Raw genomic sequence first — 20,028 nt, forward strand, 5'->3', positions numbered from 1 at the left:
AATGTTTAGTGAGAACAATGACCAATCGGATCAGATTTGGTTGGTAAACGTCCAGCCCAGAGCCATTTTTATCGCTGTTTTTATGAGACTTCTGAAAGTAATGGTTTACAATGGAACATCACCTAACGCAGTACTAGTAGGAATGGCTGTTATTGCCCCGTGGCCTTAAAACTGCTCTGAGCACTTTGTAGCTCTTTAAACCCTTATGGTTTCAAAGAGTAGCAAGGACTTAGGCATGCAGCCCTACCAGCTCCCCACCACAGAGCTCTAACATAGCTGATTATTGGGCCAAATCCTTCAGCCTTTTTTGAATATCTAGGGGTGAAAGTAATCGCCTGTTCCGCACGACTGCTATCATATCGCATGGTACTTTCCAGCAAAACAAGAGCTGAGCTGTCCCAAAGTGAGTTGTTTTATAAAGTTCAGGGTTAGATTGGCTGGTGGTTTTTTTGTTTGTTTGTTAATTTATTTACAGGTAGAAAGAAAGGAAAATAGCACCTTCTTAACCTATTTTTTGTGTATAAATATTAATAACCAAAATATATTTCTCCCAGTCTCATGTTTCAGAACATCGTCCTGGTAAAACTGTAGCACCGCAAAGAGACAGTTGAGCCCTAGACAAACATTAAAGGTAGCACCAGAGAAAGTACAGTTGTAAGAAAAGCATATCTCGCCTGGTGTCATAGAGCTTAATATACACACACACACACACTCTGTCTCTTGTCAAAACGGCTAAACACCCCTTTCCCACACCTCCCAAGACAAGCCGATGCCTATTTGCAGCAAATGCACTATCTGCTGGTATTCTTTAACCCTGGGTTTGCAAGTGATTTTTCACACTTCTACATTTAAAGGGGCAGATGCGTGCCGTGCCATACCATACCATAGACAATGCCTGGTGGGGAAAGTTTTAGCACTACAGCAAGGACATCACTAATCTTTTGACTCAAACTGCAGGAGCACAAGCGCTCAGACCACAGTCATCTAAAAGGAATGTTGCTTACGTTCTCAACAAGGCATGCATGTATTAACGTATGCTCTCTATATAAGCATGTATGTGTCTCTGTTTTGCTGCTGGGCACTTGAACAGCTCCTTCAGTACAAATCTTCTTTCACGTTGCTCCAGCCTCTTTTATCCTCCTCCTCTTCTTTCTCCATTCTTCATAGCTGCTGCTCAGACTCTGTACTCCCTGCAGGAAAAGGGGAAATGATTTTCTCCAAGGGTGCAGGGTTTTCTCCAGCCTGAGAAAGCAAAATAATTTGTTTTTCATTATATTGATGCAATGGTTAGCATAAAAGCATCTTCTAAATGCATGCATAAACCTTCCTGCTGATGCAAGAATTTACTGACCAGAGGCGTATGTAATTTATGGGGAAGACAGCTTTGTGGTTAAATCACAGGAGAACAAGAGATCTGGCTTTTATTCACAGTGCTACCACAAATCCTGTGTGGCTTTAATTTTGGCTGTCCCAAAGAAGACACCCAGTCTTCTTGGGTGTCCAGCTTCAGATGAGTTAAATGTTAACTTTTAGAGAAACAACTAACTGTTACAGGAAAGCACTGTGGTCTATTGATAATTGCAGCACTCCTGGGTTCTAGTCCTGTTCTGTCACTGATTTGACTTGCGGCCTTGGGCAAATCACTTAATGCCTCTGTTTTTCACGTTCACTGTAACATCAGGGCAGTGTCATCCTAGGGCACATGTGCTCATTGATAAAGGCATTTGCAAGTGTAAATCCCAGTTCTCAAGAGCAGATTGTGGAAAAACTCTTAAAATAAAGAGTTTCTATGTCATATTTGCATCTCCAGTATTTCAGTTGGCAGAGAGCCAGCACAAGGTCTACACACTTTTTAAGTCTCATTAATACCCGTTATGGGGCCTTTAAGGGACTTAAGAGGTTCATAGCTCTCAGATCCCAGAGCGCTTCCTGCAGCTCCCATTGTCTGGGAACGGTGAACCGCAGCCACTGGGAGCTGTGGGCGGCCGTGCAATTGTAAATAAGCGGTCTGGCGGCTCGCCAGTGGATTACCGTGACAGGCCGCATGCGGCCCGTTGTCCGCAGATTGCCCCCCACTGTCCCAGCGTGATGGGTGACCTCATAAAATCCTCAATAGGTAAATCTATGCTGGCCCTCTGTATCGGATGAATTTCACAAGTGTGAGTAGTAAAATATCCAACGATGTCAACTATGAGAGAGTAATTTGGGTTGACAGTTTGTTATGGGGCAGATTCTGGTCTAAGTTACTAATGGAAATCCAGAGTAACTCCATGGCTTCTGTACTGTTACTTTGTATTTACATGTACATATATATATACACATGATCCAAATCTGACCCTAGATCTTTTCCATTAAGGAAACTGGTCAAATCCTCATGCTGCAAATGACTGCTGAGTAACTCCTGAACTCATGCTCTGTTTCAGCAACAAGAGATTGGTGTGTTTCCACAGAAACAGAACAATTTCCACAAAGTCTCAGAGGTCCCTGTCTACATGGAACTTCAGCAATTACTCCCTTCTCTACCTATCCCTATCCATGGCTCCTGCTGTCAGACTAAAGTATCTAAAGCAACCGTGAACAAAGCTAGAAGGACTAAGTCCAAATTGAATCAGCCAGGACTGAAACACCAGTCAAATGGTTAGGCCACCCACAGGAAGCAATGCAAGTTGCCTGACCTATGATACCTGCGTGTGCACACATACACACAGACACACACACGGAGGTGCCTAAACCTTCACCTTTTCTGCAGATCTGCTTATGCTGTAGGAACTTTTTTCTGGTGGGGAAAAGGGGGAAAGGTGTTTAGTGCTCAAGGGAATGGGAGCATGATAATACTGGCTTAGGGAATGTCTACACTGCAGTGAGACACCGTGGCTGGCCCGGGCCAGCTGATTCGGGCTAAGGGGCTCTTGCTAGGGGGTTGTTTAACTGCAGGTATGAACACACAGCTCACTTCAGTGCTTCTGACCTTGTGAGGGACACAACTGTTACTCCGGCCTTGGGTTCCTACACATGCTGTCAATGCACCTCAGCCCTGGCTTGTAGAACTCCTGTCAATTTTATTTCTAGGCTTCTGCTGAGCAGAGACTAGCCACTATGCAGTGGCTTTTTGTGTGTGTGCGAACAATCACCGTGGATTAGCCTGAGACCACCTCGGCCACCTGCACTGTGATTTAAAACACATTTGAACCCAAGTCTTCAGACGTCAAAGGGTGAACTTCATAGGGGTGAGGAAAAAAATCAAGGAAAAATCTTGGAGGAGATGAGATTCAGAGAAATGTCTGTGCAGGATTAAATAAACTGAAGTGGAATCTTTGCCTGAGTAAAATCCAAATAAGGGTGTTAGGATTTTCCTGAAGTTTTACAAAAGGACTTTACTTGTGCTCTTGTAGCACCTAGAGACCACAACCAAGGATCATTGCCCCACTATGCTAGATGCTGTACAAACATATAGCATGAGACAGCCCATCCCCTGAAGAGGTTACATTCCACAAACATTTTTTCTCTTTCCCCTAAACAGCAGAAAACATTCACAAAGTTTTAAAGGTTTTTGAATTCAAAAACTCATTAAGCTCCAAGGGAGAAATTTACCCCTGTGTAGAGAAAGAACCAGCACAATGCTTGTTCACCACGTAAGCCCTGTTTTGAGGGCTTAAGTGCAACTTAAGTTTTGCATAGGCTTCTTGCTGGCTCTCTGCATAGGGGTGAATTTCACCCAAAGAGTAAAGGAGAGCCCCAGAATCCTGGCCTAAATCCCATCTCTCAATAAAACAACTTTGAATATCAAAGGCTGTGTTGAAGCCATTACTTGGTGCATATTGGCTGCATTGCCAGTATCTGACTCATTAATGGAATATGCTTTGAGCCAAATTCTGATCTCATTTGCAGCACTGTAAATACAGGGCAACTCAAATTGACTTCAGTTGAGTTACTCCAATTTTGCCACAATAGCACTTAGCAAATTGGAATTTAGACCTTTGAGTATGAAAGGGACTGTATAAAGCCAAACTCCACCCCATATGTAATATTGGTGAGGTTACCAGGAGGGAGTGCCAGCATGTCCTCTCTGTAGAGAGGGTCAAAAAATGTTCATAGCAATTTTTTAAAAATGAAAAATGGCTTTTTTTTGACATTTTGTCAAATGTTTTCAGGTTTTTATCGGAAAACCAAAATTTTCTTGGGTTTCCAAAAACTGAAATATTTTTTGTTTTCAACAAAAAAAACCCAAAATTGTGTGAAAAAAATTATGGAAATTAAAAATTTTCATTTCCTTTGATATTTTTCATGGAAACTAAAATGCATTTTTGTCTTGTACCTCCCTGTCTAGCCACTTAAGGATGCTCGAATTCTCGTCAGAACCTAGAATCATAGAAATGTATGGCTGGAAGTGACCTCAAGAAGGCATCCAGTCCAGCCCCCGGCAGTGAGGCAGGACCGAGTAAACCTAGACCATCCCATACAGTTGTTTGTCCAACCTGTTCTTAAAAACCTCCAGTGACAGAGATTCCACAACCTCCCTTGGAAGCCTGCTCCAGAGTTCAACTACCTTTCTAGTTAGAAAGTGTTTCCTAGCGTCTAATTTAAATCTCCCTTGCTGCAGATTAAGCCCATTCTTGTCCTATCTTCAGCGGACATGGAGAACAATTGATCCCTGTCCTCTTTATAACAGCCCTTAACTTAGCTGAAGACTGTTATCGGAGCCCACCAGCCTTCTTTTCTCCAGACTAAACATGCCCCGTTTTTTTAACCTTTCCTCATAGGTCAGTTTTTCTAAACCTTTTCTCATTTTTGTTCCTCTCCTCTGGACACTCTAGTTTGTCCAAACTTTTCTAAAGTGTAGTGCCTGGAACTGGACACAATAGTCCAGCTGAGGCCTCACCAGTGCTAAGTGGAGTGGGACAATCTGCAATTTACCTTCCATGTCTTACATACAATGGTCCTATTAATACACCCCAGAATATTAGCCTTTTCCCCTAGCTGCATCACATTGTTGACATTCAGTCTGTGATCCACTCTAGCCCCCAGAGCCTTTTCAGAAGTAGCACCAGCTATCCAATTATTCCACATTTTGTAGTTGTGCATTTGATTTTTCGTTCTTAAGTGAAGTACTTTGCACTTGTCTTTATTGAATTGAGTTCAGACCAATTCTCCAATTTGTGAAGGTCATTTGGAATTATAATTCTGTGTTCCAAAGTGCTCGCAACACCTTCCAGCTTGATGTCATCCTTAAACTTTATAAGTATACTCTCCACTCCATTATCCAAGTCATTAATGAAAATATTAAATTGTACTGGACCAAGAATGACCCCTTTGGGACCCCACTAGATACACCCTCCCAGTTTGACAATAAATCATTGATAACTCCTCTTTCAGCCAGCTGTGCACCAACCTTATAGTAATTTCATTTAGACTGCCTTTCCTTAGTTTGCTTATGAGAATGTCATGTGGGACTGTGTCAAAAGCCTTACTAAAATCAAGATATATCACATCTACCACTTTCCCCATATTCGCTAGGCCAGTAACCCTGTCAAAGAAGGAAATTAGTTTGGTTTGGTATGATTTGTTCTTGACAAATCCATGCTGGCTATTCCTTATAATCCTATTATCCTCTAGATGCTTACAAACTGATTGTTTAATAAGTTGTTCCAATATCTTTCTAGGTATCAAGTAAAGCAGACTGACCTGTAATTCCCTGGTTCCTCTTTGTTCCCCTTTTTAAAGATAGGTACTGTGTTTGGTCTTTTCCAGTGCTCTGGGATCTCAGATGTCCTCCATGAGTTCTTGAAGATAATTGCTAACGGTTCTGAGATTGCTTCAGCTAGTTCCTTAAGTATACTGGGATGAATTCATTAGGCCCTGCCAACTTGAATACATCTAATTTATCTAAATATTCTTTGACCTGTTCTTTCCCATTCTGGCTTGTATTCCTTCCTCCTTGTTGTTAATACTGTATTGAGTATTTGGAAACCATTAACCTTTTTAATGAGGGCTGAAACAAAATAGACATTAAACACCTCAGCCTTCTTGATATCATCAGTTATTAGCTCTCCTTCCCCACTCAGTAGATGACCTTTACTTTCCTTCATCTTTCTCTTGCTCCTAATGTATTTGACAAACCTCTTCTTATTGCCTTTTATGTCCCTTGGTAGGTGTAACTCATTTTGTGCCTTAGCCTTTCTGAATTTGTCCCTACTTGTGCTATTCTTTTTTACTCCTTAGCAGTGCATCCACTTTTTGTAGGATTCCTTTTTGATTTTCAGGTCATTGAATTGGTCCCCTTTAATTTCTCGTGATAAACAAGAGAGCCAAAGACACAATGAAAAGCATTTAGACTGAGATTTTCAAAGCCAGTGAGATTTTCAAAGGTAGTGGACTGGACAATTAATTCCCATTGATTTTAATGGGATTTGGGCATCCAAACCCCCAGCTGGCTTTGGAAATCTCACTCATAAATCCTTCAGTCTTATCCACAGCATCACTCCACTCTGGGCATTGCTTGGCTAGATGGCGTTTCTACCAGATAGGAAAATTGCTCTGCTGAAGGAGCTAGCCTCACAGTAAAGGGATTCAATCGCTCAGGTAGGACGCCCCGCACCCTTATTCAGCACTTCTTTGGCTCATCTTTATTCAGAGCCACAGAGTCAAGCCAGGGCTGGGTACGCAGTTCTAGTACTGATGAAGTCACGGAAGAAGCTGACTTTTTACTTATCTTGCAAAGCACTGCGTAAGTGGATCCCAATTCACGGCTAACATGGAATTACACCTGCTTACGCCAGTGATTCATTTTGCAGGTAGTCAGTGCTTAATACTGTACATAAAATCATACCTATAAATCATACGTGTCAAAGGAAAATATTGGGGCGGTTGGATTGTCCGGGGAAAGGACAGTGACGGGGGCAGAATGATGCAGAACACCTGGGATTCCAGCCCGATGCAGCAAAGAGCTAGTGAGAAACCAAAGGCCTTACTGAGCCCTGGCATAAGGGAGTGAGACTTCCATTGCATTCCATGGGAGATATATCCCCTTGCATCAGGGCTTTTTGAATTTGCTTGTGCTGGAGGTGGAAGGGATAGTTGGGAAAGGAAGATCAGGGAGTAGGGTGGAGGCAACAGGAAAGAAGCATGGATCCGTTGGAGAGACGCTCAGAGGAACAGCTGATCAGAGAGGTTTGCAGATGGCAAGATCAAGGAGGCCAGAGGCCAAAGGGGAAAGTTGTTGGGGTGACTCCGAAGTCCCAGAAGATATGGGTCCTGTAATCCACCCCTAGAAAGAGGTATTGTGTGGCTGCTCTTTATTTCTTTAACAATAATATGCTTCTTTGCTGCTGGCTTATTGGAGGCTTAGTGATGAGGATTTTCTCTTGTGCGGGTTTAGCAGTGAGGGGCTTTGGGGTTTATGAATGGGGAGCATAAGATGGAGGATTTCTCCATCCTTAGTTTTTCAGGAAAATAAGCAGTAAAGTTTTCTTCCTAGTGTCAGACTCAGGAAGGCACACAGAATACACAGGATGTAACAGGTTGAGTATTCGGTTTGTTGGTCATGATACGAAACTGTAGCCTAGTGGGGAGGGGATAGCTCAGTGGTTTGAGCATTGGCCTGCTAAACCCAGGATTGTGAGTTCAATCCTTGAGGGGGCCATTTAAGGATCTGGGGCAAAAATTGGGGATTGGTCCTGCTTTGAGCAGGGGGTTGGACTAGATGACCTCCTGAGGTCCCTTCCCACCCTGATAGCGTATGATTCTATGATAGTGCTGAATCAGCCAGCCTTGTCCCCTAACTGCCGTACTACCTCTGGTCCTTACTCTTTTCTGGACTTCTGCACAGCTCAGTGTGATATCTCCAGAAATCCTATCAACTCCATTTTAATACAGCTAATTAACTACACTGAGACATTTGACAGAGCAGCTCTGCGTGAACCTAGCGGCAGACAGTGGGGGAAGTTATTGGCAACTCAATGAGCATAGGACCAGGCTGGTGTTGCTGGCAGGAAGAGAGAGGGTTTAATTTAATACACTGCCACTTCTAGACTAATAGAGCAAAATACAAATGACACTGCATGCCAAATTGGCACATGCAAACTACACTTCATGCCCTGGCTGGGTGTTGCAAGGTGATGTCAGATTATATATTACAAAGCTGCCACTTTCAGAGCACTTTTCATTCAAGAATCCCAAAGTGTCCAACAGACATTACAAACTGGTTCCACCCCTTGGGCGCAGTCCTGCTTCCATTGAAGATACGTGGGCCTAGATTTGTAGACGTATTTAGGTGTTGCTCCACTCAGTGCTGTAAGGCCTAAGTGATTTAGATGATTAAGTGCCATTTTCAAAAGTGACTTAGGCACTTAGCATCCCAAGTCGCAGTGAGACTTAGGGCCCTAAATGCCTATGCCATTTTTGAACATAGGATATAGATACCTAAATCTTTCAATGCTGAGTGAGCCAATGCCCAAATACCCTTTAAAACCTGATTCCTGGGAGAAGTGGGAGCAGACCCCAAATACAGAGTGATCATTTCCTACTCTAAACTGCTTTATAACATTGCTGTGCATTATTAAACAGCTACCGTGTTCCACTACAGGGATAGCTGCACATCCTAGGATATAGATAGATACACACACATACACTTACTAGGGTGTAGAGAGAGAGTGAAGAATACCATGCCTATTTGAAACTTCAGTGGGGAATTTAGAGAGGCAGTAAGCAATTAGCCAAGCTGGAATTTTCCCTTGTTCTGACTACTGTTCCACTTCTCTAACCACTAGACCATAAGACTAATAGTGACTTAGCTAGGTATTGGGCTGAGCAGTATTAAGTGGTGCAAGCTAATTCCCCTATTCTTATTAAGTTTGCCATGAAATCCCTAATGCACATGAGTGGTCAGGACCTGGAGTTAACATCTTACTGTACAAGGCGTTTATCACCGAAGAGTTTCTCTGTAGATGTACAGGGGGAGGGGCAAATACATATTTTGTTCAAAAACAAACATCCTACAGAGCTCGTAAAGTACTGCTCATCACATATCTCGTCTATTCTAAGGTCTAGAGCCATGCTCATCACTGCAACATCATAGAAGCATAGAAATCTAGGCCTGGAAGGGACTTTGAGAGGTCATCTAGTCCAGTCCCCTGCACTAAAGCAGGACTAAGTATTATCTAGGTTGTTCCGGACAGGTGGTTATCTAACCTGTTCTTATAAACCTCCAATAATGGAGATTCCACAACATTCCTAGGTAATTTGTTTCAGTGCTTAAATACCCTTACAGTTAGGGCATCTTTCCTAATGTCTAACCTAAATCTCCATTGCTGCAATTTAAGCCCACTACTTCTTGTCCTGTCCCGAGTGGTTAAAGAGAACCCCTTCTCTTTATAACAACCTTTTACACAGCTGAAGACCGTTATCATGACCATCTTCTCTTCTCCAGACTAAACAAACCCATTTTTTTCAATCTTACTTTAAATAATTTTTGTTGCTCTCCTCTGTACTATCTCCTGTTTGTCCACATCTTTCCCCAAGTGTGGTGCCCAGAACTGGATACCAGTTGAGGCCTTATCAGTGCTGAGTAGAGTGGAAGAATTACTTCTCGTGTCTTGCTTACAACACTCCTGCTAATATGTTGAAGAATGATGTTAGGGTATTTTGCAACAATATTACATTGTTTACTCATATTTAGTTTGTGATATGCTATAACCCCCAGATGCATTTCTGCAGTACTCCTTCCTAGCCATTCATTTCCCATTTTGTATTTGTGTAATTGATTATTCCTTCCTTCATGGAATACTTTGCATTTGTCCTTATTGAATTTCATCCTATTTATTTCAGACCATTTCTCAAGTTTGTCAATATCATTTTGAATTCTAATCCTGTCCTCCAAAGCACTTGCAACCCCTCCCAGCTTGGTGTTCTCCGCAAACTTTATAAGTGTACTCTCTATGCCATTATCCAAACTATTTATGAATATATTGAATAGAATCGGACCCAGGACAGATCTCTGCAAGACCCCACTCGATATGCACTTCTGCTTGACTGTGAACCACTGATAACTAGTCTCTGAGTACACTTTTCCAACCAGTTGTGCACCCACCTTGTAGTAGGTTTGTCTCTGGTCTATATTTCCCTAGTTTATTAATGAGCAGGGTCATGTGAGGCAGTATCCATGTGACTTTGAGATACATTTTTTCAGATATTGCATATAGCATATATTAGTGTGAGCAAAATGGTTTTCAACCAAAACTGAGAAAGAAAGAAAGAAAGAAAGAAAGAGAAAGAAAGAAAGACATGGAAGGTATGACAATAAAAGACAGTATATTAAAAAGAGGTATAAATTAAACCCTGAAAGTGAGCTGCTGGTGGTATATTTAATTATCCCTGTGTGTGGATGTGTTTGTGTTCACAGCTCATCACATGTGACTTGGAAGCTCACCAGGGGAGTTGGATGGCTCCCTTGTACATGTGGCATCCAGGAGATTGTGTTATTAGCCAGGATGGCTCCTCACATCTGGACTCTCAACATCATCCCTGTTGTTATTTCAAAGCACAAAGAAAAGTCTTTTTTTTCTAAGACCTACATTTGTATTTTTGTCCTTGAAGCCAGGGAAAGCTGTAGTGGGGAGTCCTGGGTTCAGCTGCACCCACTGAAATCATGAAACCAAGGGTGGAAAAATACCCCATTGGGGGAGGGAGGAGCGAGCTGCATTCGCTCCTTTGAATGAGAACCTCACGTGGCTCCATGGCCCAGGCTCTGTGTCACAGTGACGCTGCTCCCAGCCACATGGCTGTGCAATGATGTCAGAATTGCGTGCGGCTATCGAAGCCCAAAGGGCAAAATCTGCCAGAAGGTGCACTGGGGGATGGGGATGAGGGATGGGGAGCGGGAGGGGCAATACCCCTGTGTGTCCCAGTCTCCAGGTAGCAGGGATGCAGGGGCAGTATAGTTATAAACTGAGGTTACCCACTTTTCATTTGGGCAATATGAAGTTTAGGTTAGGTTACTTTACCCACCTCTTTTTTTAACACTACACCACTGTCAGGGCACTGGGCTCATGGCCAGGCCTCTCCCCACTATGAGTAGCTAGGTCCATATGTTGAGTGGAACAGCCTTCCCCACTGCATCCCGGCTGGGTTCTGTCTCGCCACGGTGAGTAATCAGGACTGGCCCCAGAACAGCTGCACGGAGCGGACTGGGCCCTCACTGGAACACACATTCCCTCCCCCGGGTGCTCACTGTGTCATGCTTTCTTTGTATTTATTGTTCTGTTTTGTGTCATGCTGCGATTACACTAGAGTTTAGTATGGTGCACCCAATTGAAGTGGGAGGCTATATCTGCCCCTGCCTGCAGCATAGGAGCACTTCAAGTGAGCACAGAACCTCTGGCCTTGTGAACCTTAAGGAAGTGAAGAGTATAGAGAGGGAATGTGCACAATGAAGATGGAGCTTGTATCTGCTCAACTGAGAATAATACTTTGCATTTCTATAGCATGTTACCTCAGAGAATCTCAACGCACTTTACAAACAGTTAAGCTTCCCAACACCCCGTGGGTAGGCAAGTATCATTAGGCCCATTTTACAGATGGGGAAATTGAGGCCAGGGTCACACAGGGTCAGTGGCAGAGCCAAGTGGGAACAGAACTCAGGTTGCTCAACTAAGCTATGCAAATATTTGCGATTAACTTCAAACTCAGTTGAACTGAGCCTTGGATCTGAGGTTTGGTGGGATTTGTGGACCTCAGCCTGGTGAGCTTGGACTGAATGTGTTCACACAGCTGAGAGGCTGGTAAATATTCCCTATGTCCCAACCAGTATCACCAGCTCCATCCCTTCCTATAGTTGCATTCTCTACACACTAGCAATTCCCAGCACTTCCATACCCTAAGAAAAGAAGTGAGTTCCTACATCTTATCAAAAAGGAGGGGGCAAATGAGAGGCTAACGTAAAGGGGCCAGTTGTAATGTTCCCCTTGGAAGCTTGAGTTTGTTGAGCTCAAACCTACAAGTGAATCTCAGAGGGAAATTAATTTCCAAAAACTGTGAACCAAACCACACAGCTTGGTTCATGAACCTCTTCACAGATTGAATCCTGGAGGAGACAGTATCAGTAGTGGTTAGAGAAGGGAAATGGAAGTGAGGAGTAGAGCTGACTGCAGTCTCATCCAGCAACCTTAGCTGCGTCCAGTCACACACCATCCCAGCACCTCTCTGAGGGACACACTGCCATTGTGTAGAATTTAAAGTTTCAGTTAAAAAAACATTTTGTCGTCCTGTTTGCCAAGAAAACTTTCTGAATGACCTGACTGAATCTGCAGACAGACAGAATAGCTGTATATCACTCACGTAATCGATAATAATATGACACAAACACACACACAGTGTAAACACACATCTATCTATCTAAAACCTTACTTTAAAACACTAAATGAATAGAGAAGTGTCCCAAGTAATCACGTTTTTATTTATTATTTTTCAGACACCTAAAAATGTGCCAAGCACCTTGCAAACAAGTAAAGATATGATTCCTGCCTCAAAAATCAGTCTTGGTTTGACATAACTGAGGGTCACAAACAAACAAGGGGATTAGGAGAAAGGAGGGAAAGGACAATCATATTTTCTTCTTCTTTGGACTTCCCTTCTGCTGTCCTTCTCTGTGTTGTCATCTCATCCTGTTTTGTCACTAAGGCAAGGCATTGTTTAGGAAAGCATTTAATCACATGCAAGTAACTTGAGGTCAATGGAACTGAATATGGATAGAGTTAAATATTTGCTTAACTGTTGTCCTGAAACAAGGCCTTAGGTTTTAAACTCCGATGGGCAAGAAGTAAAATTTCCTCTTTACTGGAATTGTAAAACATCTATCGTATCTATGGTGCTATATAAATAACAATTCTAATACTATTAGCTCTGAGTGAGAATTGTTCCAGTCATCTCAATAGGAAGTTAACTCTGAAGAATAATTATGTGGATTTAAATGGCAAAGTTATTGACTGTTTCACTGCTGATAATTTTAGCAGAACCATCCAGAATTTAGGTAGTGCAAACTCACACAATGTACAAATCAGGGGTTAAGAAACCAGCAGTTTAGCAGAGGGACTGGGAGGAAGAGAAACTGGTTTCTTTTGTTTGATCGGGCGGGGGGGAGATCACCAATGTGGTATTAGTATTTTTAAAAAATAATTAGTTGTTTATTTAATAAAGAAATAACATATATCGATGAACATAGGAATTACAAAAATCAAGACAAGACTGATGAAGTTGTAGGGCTAGATTCCCACAGGGACGCAGGCGTTGTGACACTGACTTTTAGGTGCCTAGAAAATCCCAGGAACCAGGCTAGGATTCACAAAGTCTGAGTGAGGCACCTAGGCTCCCTATGCAATGAATGGGGGGAGAGAGGTGCCTAAGAATGCAATCTACAAAAGCTGGCCTACTAGGCAGGGAGCCACTTAAGCTAACCAGTGGGAGATGCCAACATCCTGGGATGTTCTAAGGCCCCTCCTCTCAATGAGATAGGTGCCTAAGTCTGGGCTGAAGGGAGGCACCTATCTCTGCTAGCAATTCAGGAACTGGGAACCCTCTCCTGGAGTCCCGTGGATTAGAAGCCTGTGGTGTTTCTTGGGAGAATGTGCTAGGCAGGTGCCTAACTCCACACACAACAAACCAGCCACAGGAGGAGGAAGCAGTGGTTGCGGTCGTGCTCACTTTATAACTTTCAGCCCAGTGGTTAGAGCACTCACTTGGGATGCGGGACACACTGGTTCAATTCCCCCCTCTGCCAGAGGGAGAAAGGATTTGAACAGGGGTCTCCCACCTCTCAGGAGAGAGCTCTAGCCACGGGGCTAGAAGTTGTAAGGGGGGGGCACCACCACTCCAGCCTCCTCCTCCAGCCAAGTTGGGAATGAGACCCAATCTGGTAGCCAGCCACTCAGCATGCCTACCTGATCAGGCCCACGTGTGAGATGGGTAGCTGAACTCCTGTCTTCCCCCAGTTGGTGAATCACTGTAGGGCTTAGGCCGGAGATAAGCATTCAGATGCCTATAGGGAGGCAGCCGTGTGCTTGCTCAGTGGCAGAAACTAGGTGCCTAGGGAACTTTTATGGCAAAATAAATAAATAAATTAGGAGCAGAGTGAGTTTAGGGTGGGGCTGGAGCTGGTGGGGCTGGAGCTTGTGAATCACAGTGGAGCCTAAAACTGGGACTTAGGATCCTGAACCCCAGACTTAGGTGCCCAAATCTGGGGTTTAGATGCCTACGTACCTTTGTGAATCCCACTGGTAGTCGCTCAAGAAATAGATAAACTGAAGTGCTAGGACTGAGAGAGCTTTCTACACAGCTGGCTTAGTCTACAGGGACAATCCATATATTCTGGAGGGAGTGGGGGAAGAGAATATGGTTATCACGGAACTCTTCAGTGTGACCAACCGAGAAAGCAGCTTTCCACTGAATCCGTTTTAGGCATTTTCCCCAGTGAACACGCCAAAAATATTTCTCCTAAGAAAGCATCAGCCTGCCTGGCACCGGGTGGGCATAGGAAGGAGTGGAGGGAAGAAACCAGGCAGCAACTTTCAGGGATTTACAGCCCTGACGCTGGTGGGGCTGGGACCTCTTGTGTACTCAGACTGGACAGGGCTCTGGAATCAGGAGACATCCTACACCCGAACTCCAGCTCCCGATTCCAGGTGGTGGGTGTGAGAGACGAGAATCGTTCTAGAGACCACCCAGTCCCACTCCTGCCCTGCACGGGCCGAGGAAGCAGAGAACCTGAACTTGCACACGTGACTTTCAGTTAAATCAGACGTTCTCAAACTGTGGTCTGCAGACCACCTCCATTCAGGTGTGCACCTGGGTGGCTGCACATGAGAGAATGAAGGCCCACCCATCGCCTGCTTGGCTCCACTCATTAGGTGCCTGGACCCTGCAGAAGATGCACATGTAAGGTGAGGTAGTGGCCTTGGGGGGAATAGGTGGGAGGGGGCAGTGAGGTGAGAAGAGGGGTGGGGGAATTTGAGACATGCAGGACTGTGGCAGCCAGAGAAAGAGGTGATTTTCCCCAGCTCGGGGGCTGCTGCAGTCGGGGAGAAAGAGGGAGAGACCCCCCTCCTTCACAGCCATCCATCGCATTAGAAAGTAAGACTACTGATACTAAAATATGAGTTGTGTGCTTTTATTTGTAGAACCAAAAAACGTTAAATTCTTACTAAGGATTTTGTATATAGCGCTTTTATCCAAAGCACTTTACAACAGCTAGCTAGCGGTACAAACAACATTTGGAAACATCATTAAGTGGTCTGCCGAGACCCTCGGCAATTTTCAAGTGGTCCACCCAAAAAAAGTTTGAGAACCACTGAGTTAAATCATTCCATGAAAACAAACCCACAAGGCTATTGTGGCTTGGCAGGTAAAGTGATCCTGACAGTGGCCTGGGACGAAACCCGCAGCTTTCAGCCCACAGACCTACTCTCGGCTGGGCAGGCGGCTGCGCTGCGTCCCACCCCCGGCTCCAGCTCGGGGCTTGGACCGCCTGGGAGACGGGATGAAGCCGGTGAAGTGTCCTCCCTTGCACAAGGGCCACAGACAGCGAGGTACTAGCCTCCTGCTCGCTGCCGTTTTGTCGCTGTGACGGGAGTCGGGGCTTGCTTATACTCCCCATCTTCAGGGGACTTCAGAGGAGCCGGGGCCACCCGACGGCGTTGCGCGTGTGTGGCGCGCATGGAAACGACCCTGGAGCCCCCTCGGTCCCTGATTCCCTTGAACGGGCTCTGCCACACTCATCACCCCCTTTCTGGGCTGTTGCAAAGACTGGAGCAAACTGTGAAAAACCACCGTGGCAAACACCTTCCGTTTGGCGGAGCAGGGTCAATGAGCGGCCCGGCCCGTCCGCCTAACGCGCCCCCGCGCCCACTTCAGAGTGAGCTCCCCTTTGCTTCCAGGCGTCTGTACCTGCGTTTTTAACCTGCCCTGGAGTTTACAGCTAACATACAACAACTCCCGCTGCATTTCCCGGGGGGAGGGTGGAAGCTTTCAAGCCCTAGACAGCCAAGGGTTTACAAAAGGGAAGAGAAACTTTCGGACTAATAAAAACAGCAACAAGCTGGGAGTGCCAGGGGGTCTCCTAAAAACAAGGTCCCCGCAGCCAGGTGCTGGTGGGAAGCTGGATCCCCAAAGAGGCCTCACCGAATCGCAGGTTGCCCCTGGGAACTTTCCAAGGCGAAGAGTTAAAGCCTTTGGAAGAGGAGAGCGTATGTGGGTCCATGTTTGTACAGGGGGAGATGGGGACTTGCCGTCCTGGATCTGCGCGTAACAGACCTTTCGGGTGATTTGCTCAGTACAAGGTTTGCTACATTACAAGCCAACCTCCCGCCCCCTCCACTATCCTGCAAGAGAACTGATCAATAACTGATGACACGCACCTGCCTGGGTCTCCCCGTGGGACAACACAGACCATGCTGGAGAGTGGCAGAGGAGCAGCTGGATCCCTACCCGGCTGCAAAGGCCTGGGTACCCCAATCCATGCCCACCCCCGCAGTCCAGCTCGTGTCTACCAGCTGTAATTAACCGCGCAGAACGTGCACTTGACCAAATCTGCTGGATCCCGTTGCTGGCTGCCGATCAGGCAGACGGTGAGTTTTGCTGCCGTGCCAAGCGCTGACAGAGAGCCCCTGACATCAGCTTCATCAAACACTCCGCTCCGGATTGCGGCGCGCCCGGGACTCATTCCCAGCCCCCCCACCCGGCTCCCAGACTGATAGACCGGGCGGGCTCAGGTTTCCAACCGGATTCTGCCCCGAGGCACGGGGTGGTTTGGGGCCGAGCCTCTCGCCCCATCTGTGCCTCACTCTCCTCCTTCTGTACAATGGGGCTAAGGCGCTTGGAGCTCCGCGGCGAGTGCGTTGGTCTCTTGGCTCCCCTGCGCTGTCAAGCGCCCTGGCATCAGCACCCCCAAGCCAGGCGAGCGGCGCGGGTCTCTCCCGGACTAGACTCCCCGCGTCCAGCCTGCGCTGCGCCGCAGACCGGGGACTGGGAAGGAGAAGCCGGCGGCAGCGGCTGCAGACTTCAGCCTTTGTCTCTGGACATTTCACACCAAGCCCCCCTCCCACTATCTGTTACCGGCCCCGGTTATTTTGCAAAGCGCCCCCCCGCCCGGGTGGCTGGCTGCGCGCGGGCTGGGACCCTACCTGTTGCGCGTCCCGGTTGCTCTCCGCTCCTGCCCGAGCCCTTGTCCCTACCAGCTCCTCTTGCGGATCAGCCAGACCAGCGCGGCCACCTGCGTGGCGGCGCAGAGCAGACCCAGGTAGGTGGCCAGGCTCCTCCCGGCCGCGGCCCGCCTGCTGCTCGCCCTGCGCCCCGCAGTCCGCTCCTGCAGCTCATCCCCGACCCGCTTCAGGCGGGCCGCGACCAGCTGCGCCCCGGAGCCGCGCTCCCCGCGCCGGGCGGAGCTGCAGCGGCAGGCGGCGGGGGGCCCCCCGTGCAGCGCGCAGGGGCACATGGCGGCGCGGCGCTGCGCTGCGCTGCGCCCGGCCGGTCCAGCCCAGACCCCGGGAGCGGCCGGCGTGGCGGGAACGTGCGCTGTGCTGTTGTTGTGCGGCCAGGGCGGTTATTAATTAAAGTGTCACATGGTGAGGAGGGGGTTACATCATCCGGCCCCATCGGGGCTGCGGGCAGGAGGCAGGAAAGGTAACTTTTAACTCTTGCCGCGCCGCGCAGCCGGCACAAACCCAGCTGTCCTGCCTCCCGCCCCGGCCTCGGCGCAGCCGCGGGACAGCCAAGGGCATGTGGCCCGGGGATGTTTTATCCACCCCCCCCCCCCGGCTTGGGGTGTTTTATCCTCCCCCCCGGCTAGGGGATATTTTATAACCCCGCTGGCTTGGGGTGTTTTATCCCCCCCCCCCCGCGGCTAGGGGATATTTGATAACCCCCCTTGGGGATATTTTATACCCTCTGGCTTGGGGTGTTTTATCCCCCCCCCGGCTAGGGGATATTTTATAACCCCCCTGGTTTGGGGTGTTTTATCCCCCCCCGGCTAGGGGATATTTTATAACCCCCCTGGTTTGGGGTGTTTTATCCCCCCCCCCCGGCTAGGGGATATTTTATAACCCCGCTGGCTTGGGGTGTTTTATCCCCCCCCCGGCTAGGGGATATTTTATAACCCCCCTGGCTTGGGGTGTTTTATTCCCGCCCCGCGGTTAGGGGATATTTGATAACCCCCCTTGGGGATATTTTATACCCTCTGGCTTGGGGTGTTTTATCCCCCCCCGGCTAGGGGATATTTTATAACCCCCCTGGCTTGGGGTGTTTTATCCCCCCCCCCCGGGTAGGCGATATTTGATAACCCCCCTTGGGGATATTTTATACCCTCTGGCTTGGGGTGTTTTATCCCCCCCCCCGGCTAGGGGATATTTTATAACCCCCCTGGCTTGGGGTGTTTTATTCCCGCCCCAGGTAGGGGATATTTGATAACCCCCCTTGGGGATATTTTATACCCCCTGGCTTGGGGATGTTTTATTACCCCACCTCTCCTTCGGCTAGGGGATATTTTATAACCCCCCTGGTTTGGGGTGTTTTATTCCTCCCCCCCCCCCCCGCTGGGGATATTTTATAACTACCCTTGGGGATATTTTATACCCTCTGGCTTGGGGTGTTCTATTCCTTCCCCCCCCCTCCGGCTAGGGTGAGGGGTATTTTATCCCCCCCCCCCGCTTGGGGATATTTTATACCCATTTTATGGAGGGTCGGAGATTTTAAAAGACCCTTCCTGTGACCTGATCTTTATTTCAGATTTTGTACCCTCTGATTTCCCTCCCCCCTCCAAGCGCTGATTTTGTGCTTAAATAATAGGTTCTCCCTTGAAATCCCCGCGGCTCCCCTGAAATGTCACGTTGGGCGGTGTATTGTTTCGCTCCGTTCCGGGCTCCGTCTCTATCCTGGCTGGGATGGGAAGGAGAAGCGCAAAGCCCAGTATTATACGGCGCGGATAAGGAGATGCGGGGGTCCCGCGTATGCCCGTTAGACTCGGAATCCGCGGCGGAAACCAAGACGCGGGTGGAATATTGCGAGCGGGGTGAACATCCCCCTGCTTTAAGCAGCAAGCAGGTGCGTTTAAACGAAGGAGAAAGCGAAGCGTTTCCTCTTTTCTGCTTCTCCTTGAGGATCCGCTAAAGCGACCAGCAAACAAACAAAAACCCTAAATAGCTTCCCCAGAAATTACTGCTCTGGGCGAGAGGGGATCTTAAGGGCATCCGAGCTCTAGTTTAAAAAAGAAACGTGAAAATCAGCCACGAACGTTGTTATCCTTGATTATGAAGCTTGTGGGGGCGGGGGGGGGGGTGTCTCTCGGGACAGGAGCTGGGGATCCGGGAGCTGTTTAAAGAAGAGAGAAACCCGACCCTGTAGCAGCCCAGGTAAACCCTCTCGGACCAAGTCCCAGTGGCTTGTGACACTGTGAACAAGTCACTTCTTTCAACACAGAGCGGTGAGCAGAGGCTGGGCTCGATCCACGAGAAAACTTCCGCTGTCCTGGGTGCAGGATCGGGCCCATCAAGGGGGCCTAGAAACAGTTGCTGGGGTTTTGTTGTTCTCTTGGGGAAATGGGTGGCCTGCTCCTACCATAGCTCGTACTTTGGGTATTACTCAAAGTCTCACCCCCCTGGGTTCACCGTTATCCTAATCCGATCTGCCCCAGAAAACAAGCTCTCACTGGATGGCCAGCGCCTTACAGGACCGAGGAAGTCTCTGCTTATTCTTGGGCAGCCTTAAAACCGGTGAGTAAGTGGAAACTCTTTCCCCCACTGGATACACTCGACTGGGAGGTGTAACTTTTTTGCTGGTTTTGATCCCGCTGTAAAATGCAGCCCTCTCCCACACGCCTTCTTCGGAGACATCTCCTCTTGAAAGGGATCTGCTGCATTGCGAGTAGGAATAAAATACCGGGGGGGCTTTCCTTTACATTACCCCAAAGGGAACAATTTCCCCTACACCTGCCCGTTTGCAATGGGGTGTCTGAGTGGACGTGAATTGGAACGGGGCTAGCCGCCTTGCCCT

General features: G+C 47.4%; 1 protein-coding gene across 1 annotated transcript; it reads right to left on the reverse strand.

Annotated features, from left to right (window-relative positions):
* On the reverse strand, nucleotides 1-17,476 carry HRK (harakiri, BCL2 interacting protein). The gene is made up of 2 exons (XM_048821066.2): nucleotides 17,166-17,476; nucleotides 1-1,242 (listed from the first exon to the last, which is right to left on the reverse strand). The coding sequence occupies exon 1, from the start codon at nucleotides 17,474-17,476 to the stop codon at nucleotides 17,213-17,215; it is 264 nt and encodes an 87-aa protein (XP_048677023.1). The 3' UTR covers nucleotides 1-1,242; nucleotides 17,166-17,212.
* Nucleotides 17,477-20,028: the final 2,552 nt, after the last annotated feature.

This window comes from Caretta caretta, chromosome 15 (assembly GCF_965140235.1).
Source record: "Caretta caretta isolate rCarCar2 chromosome 15, rCarCar1.hap1, whole genome shotgun sequence".
NCBI lineage: Eukaryota > Metazoa > Chordata > Testudines > Cheloniidae > Caretta > Caretta caretta.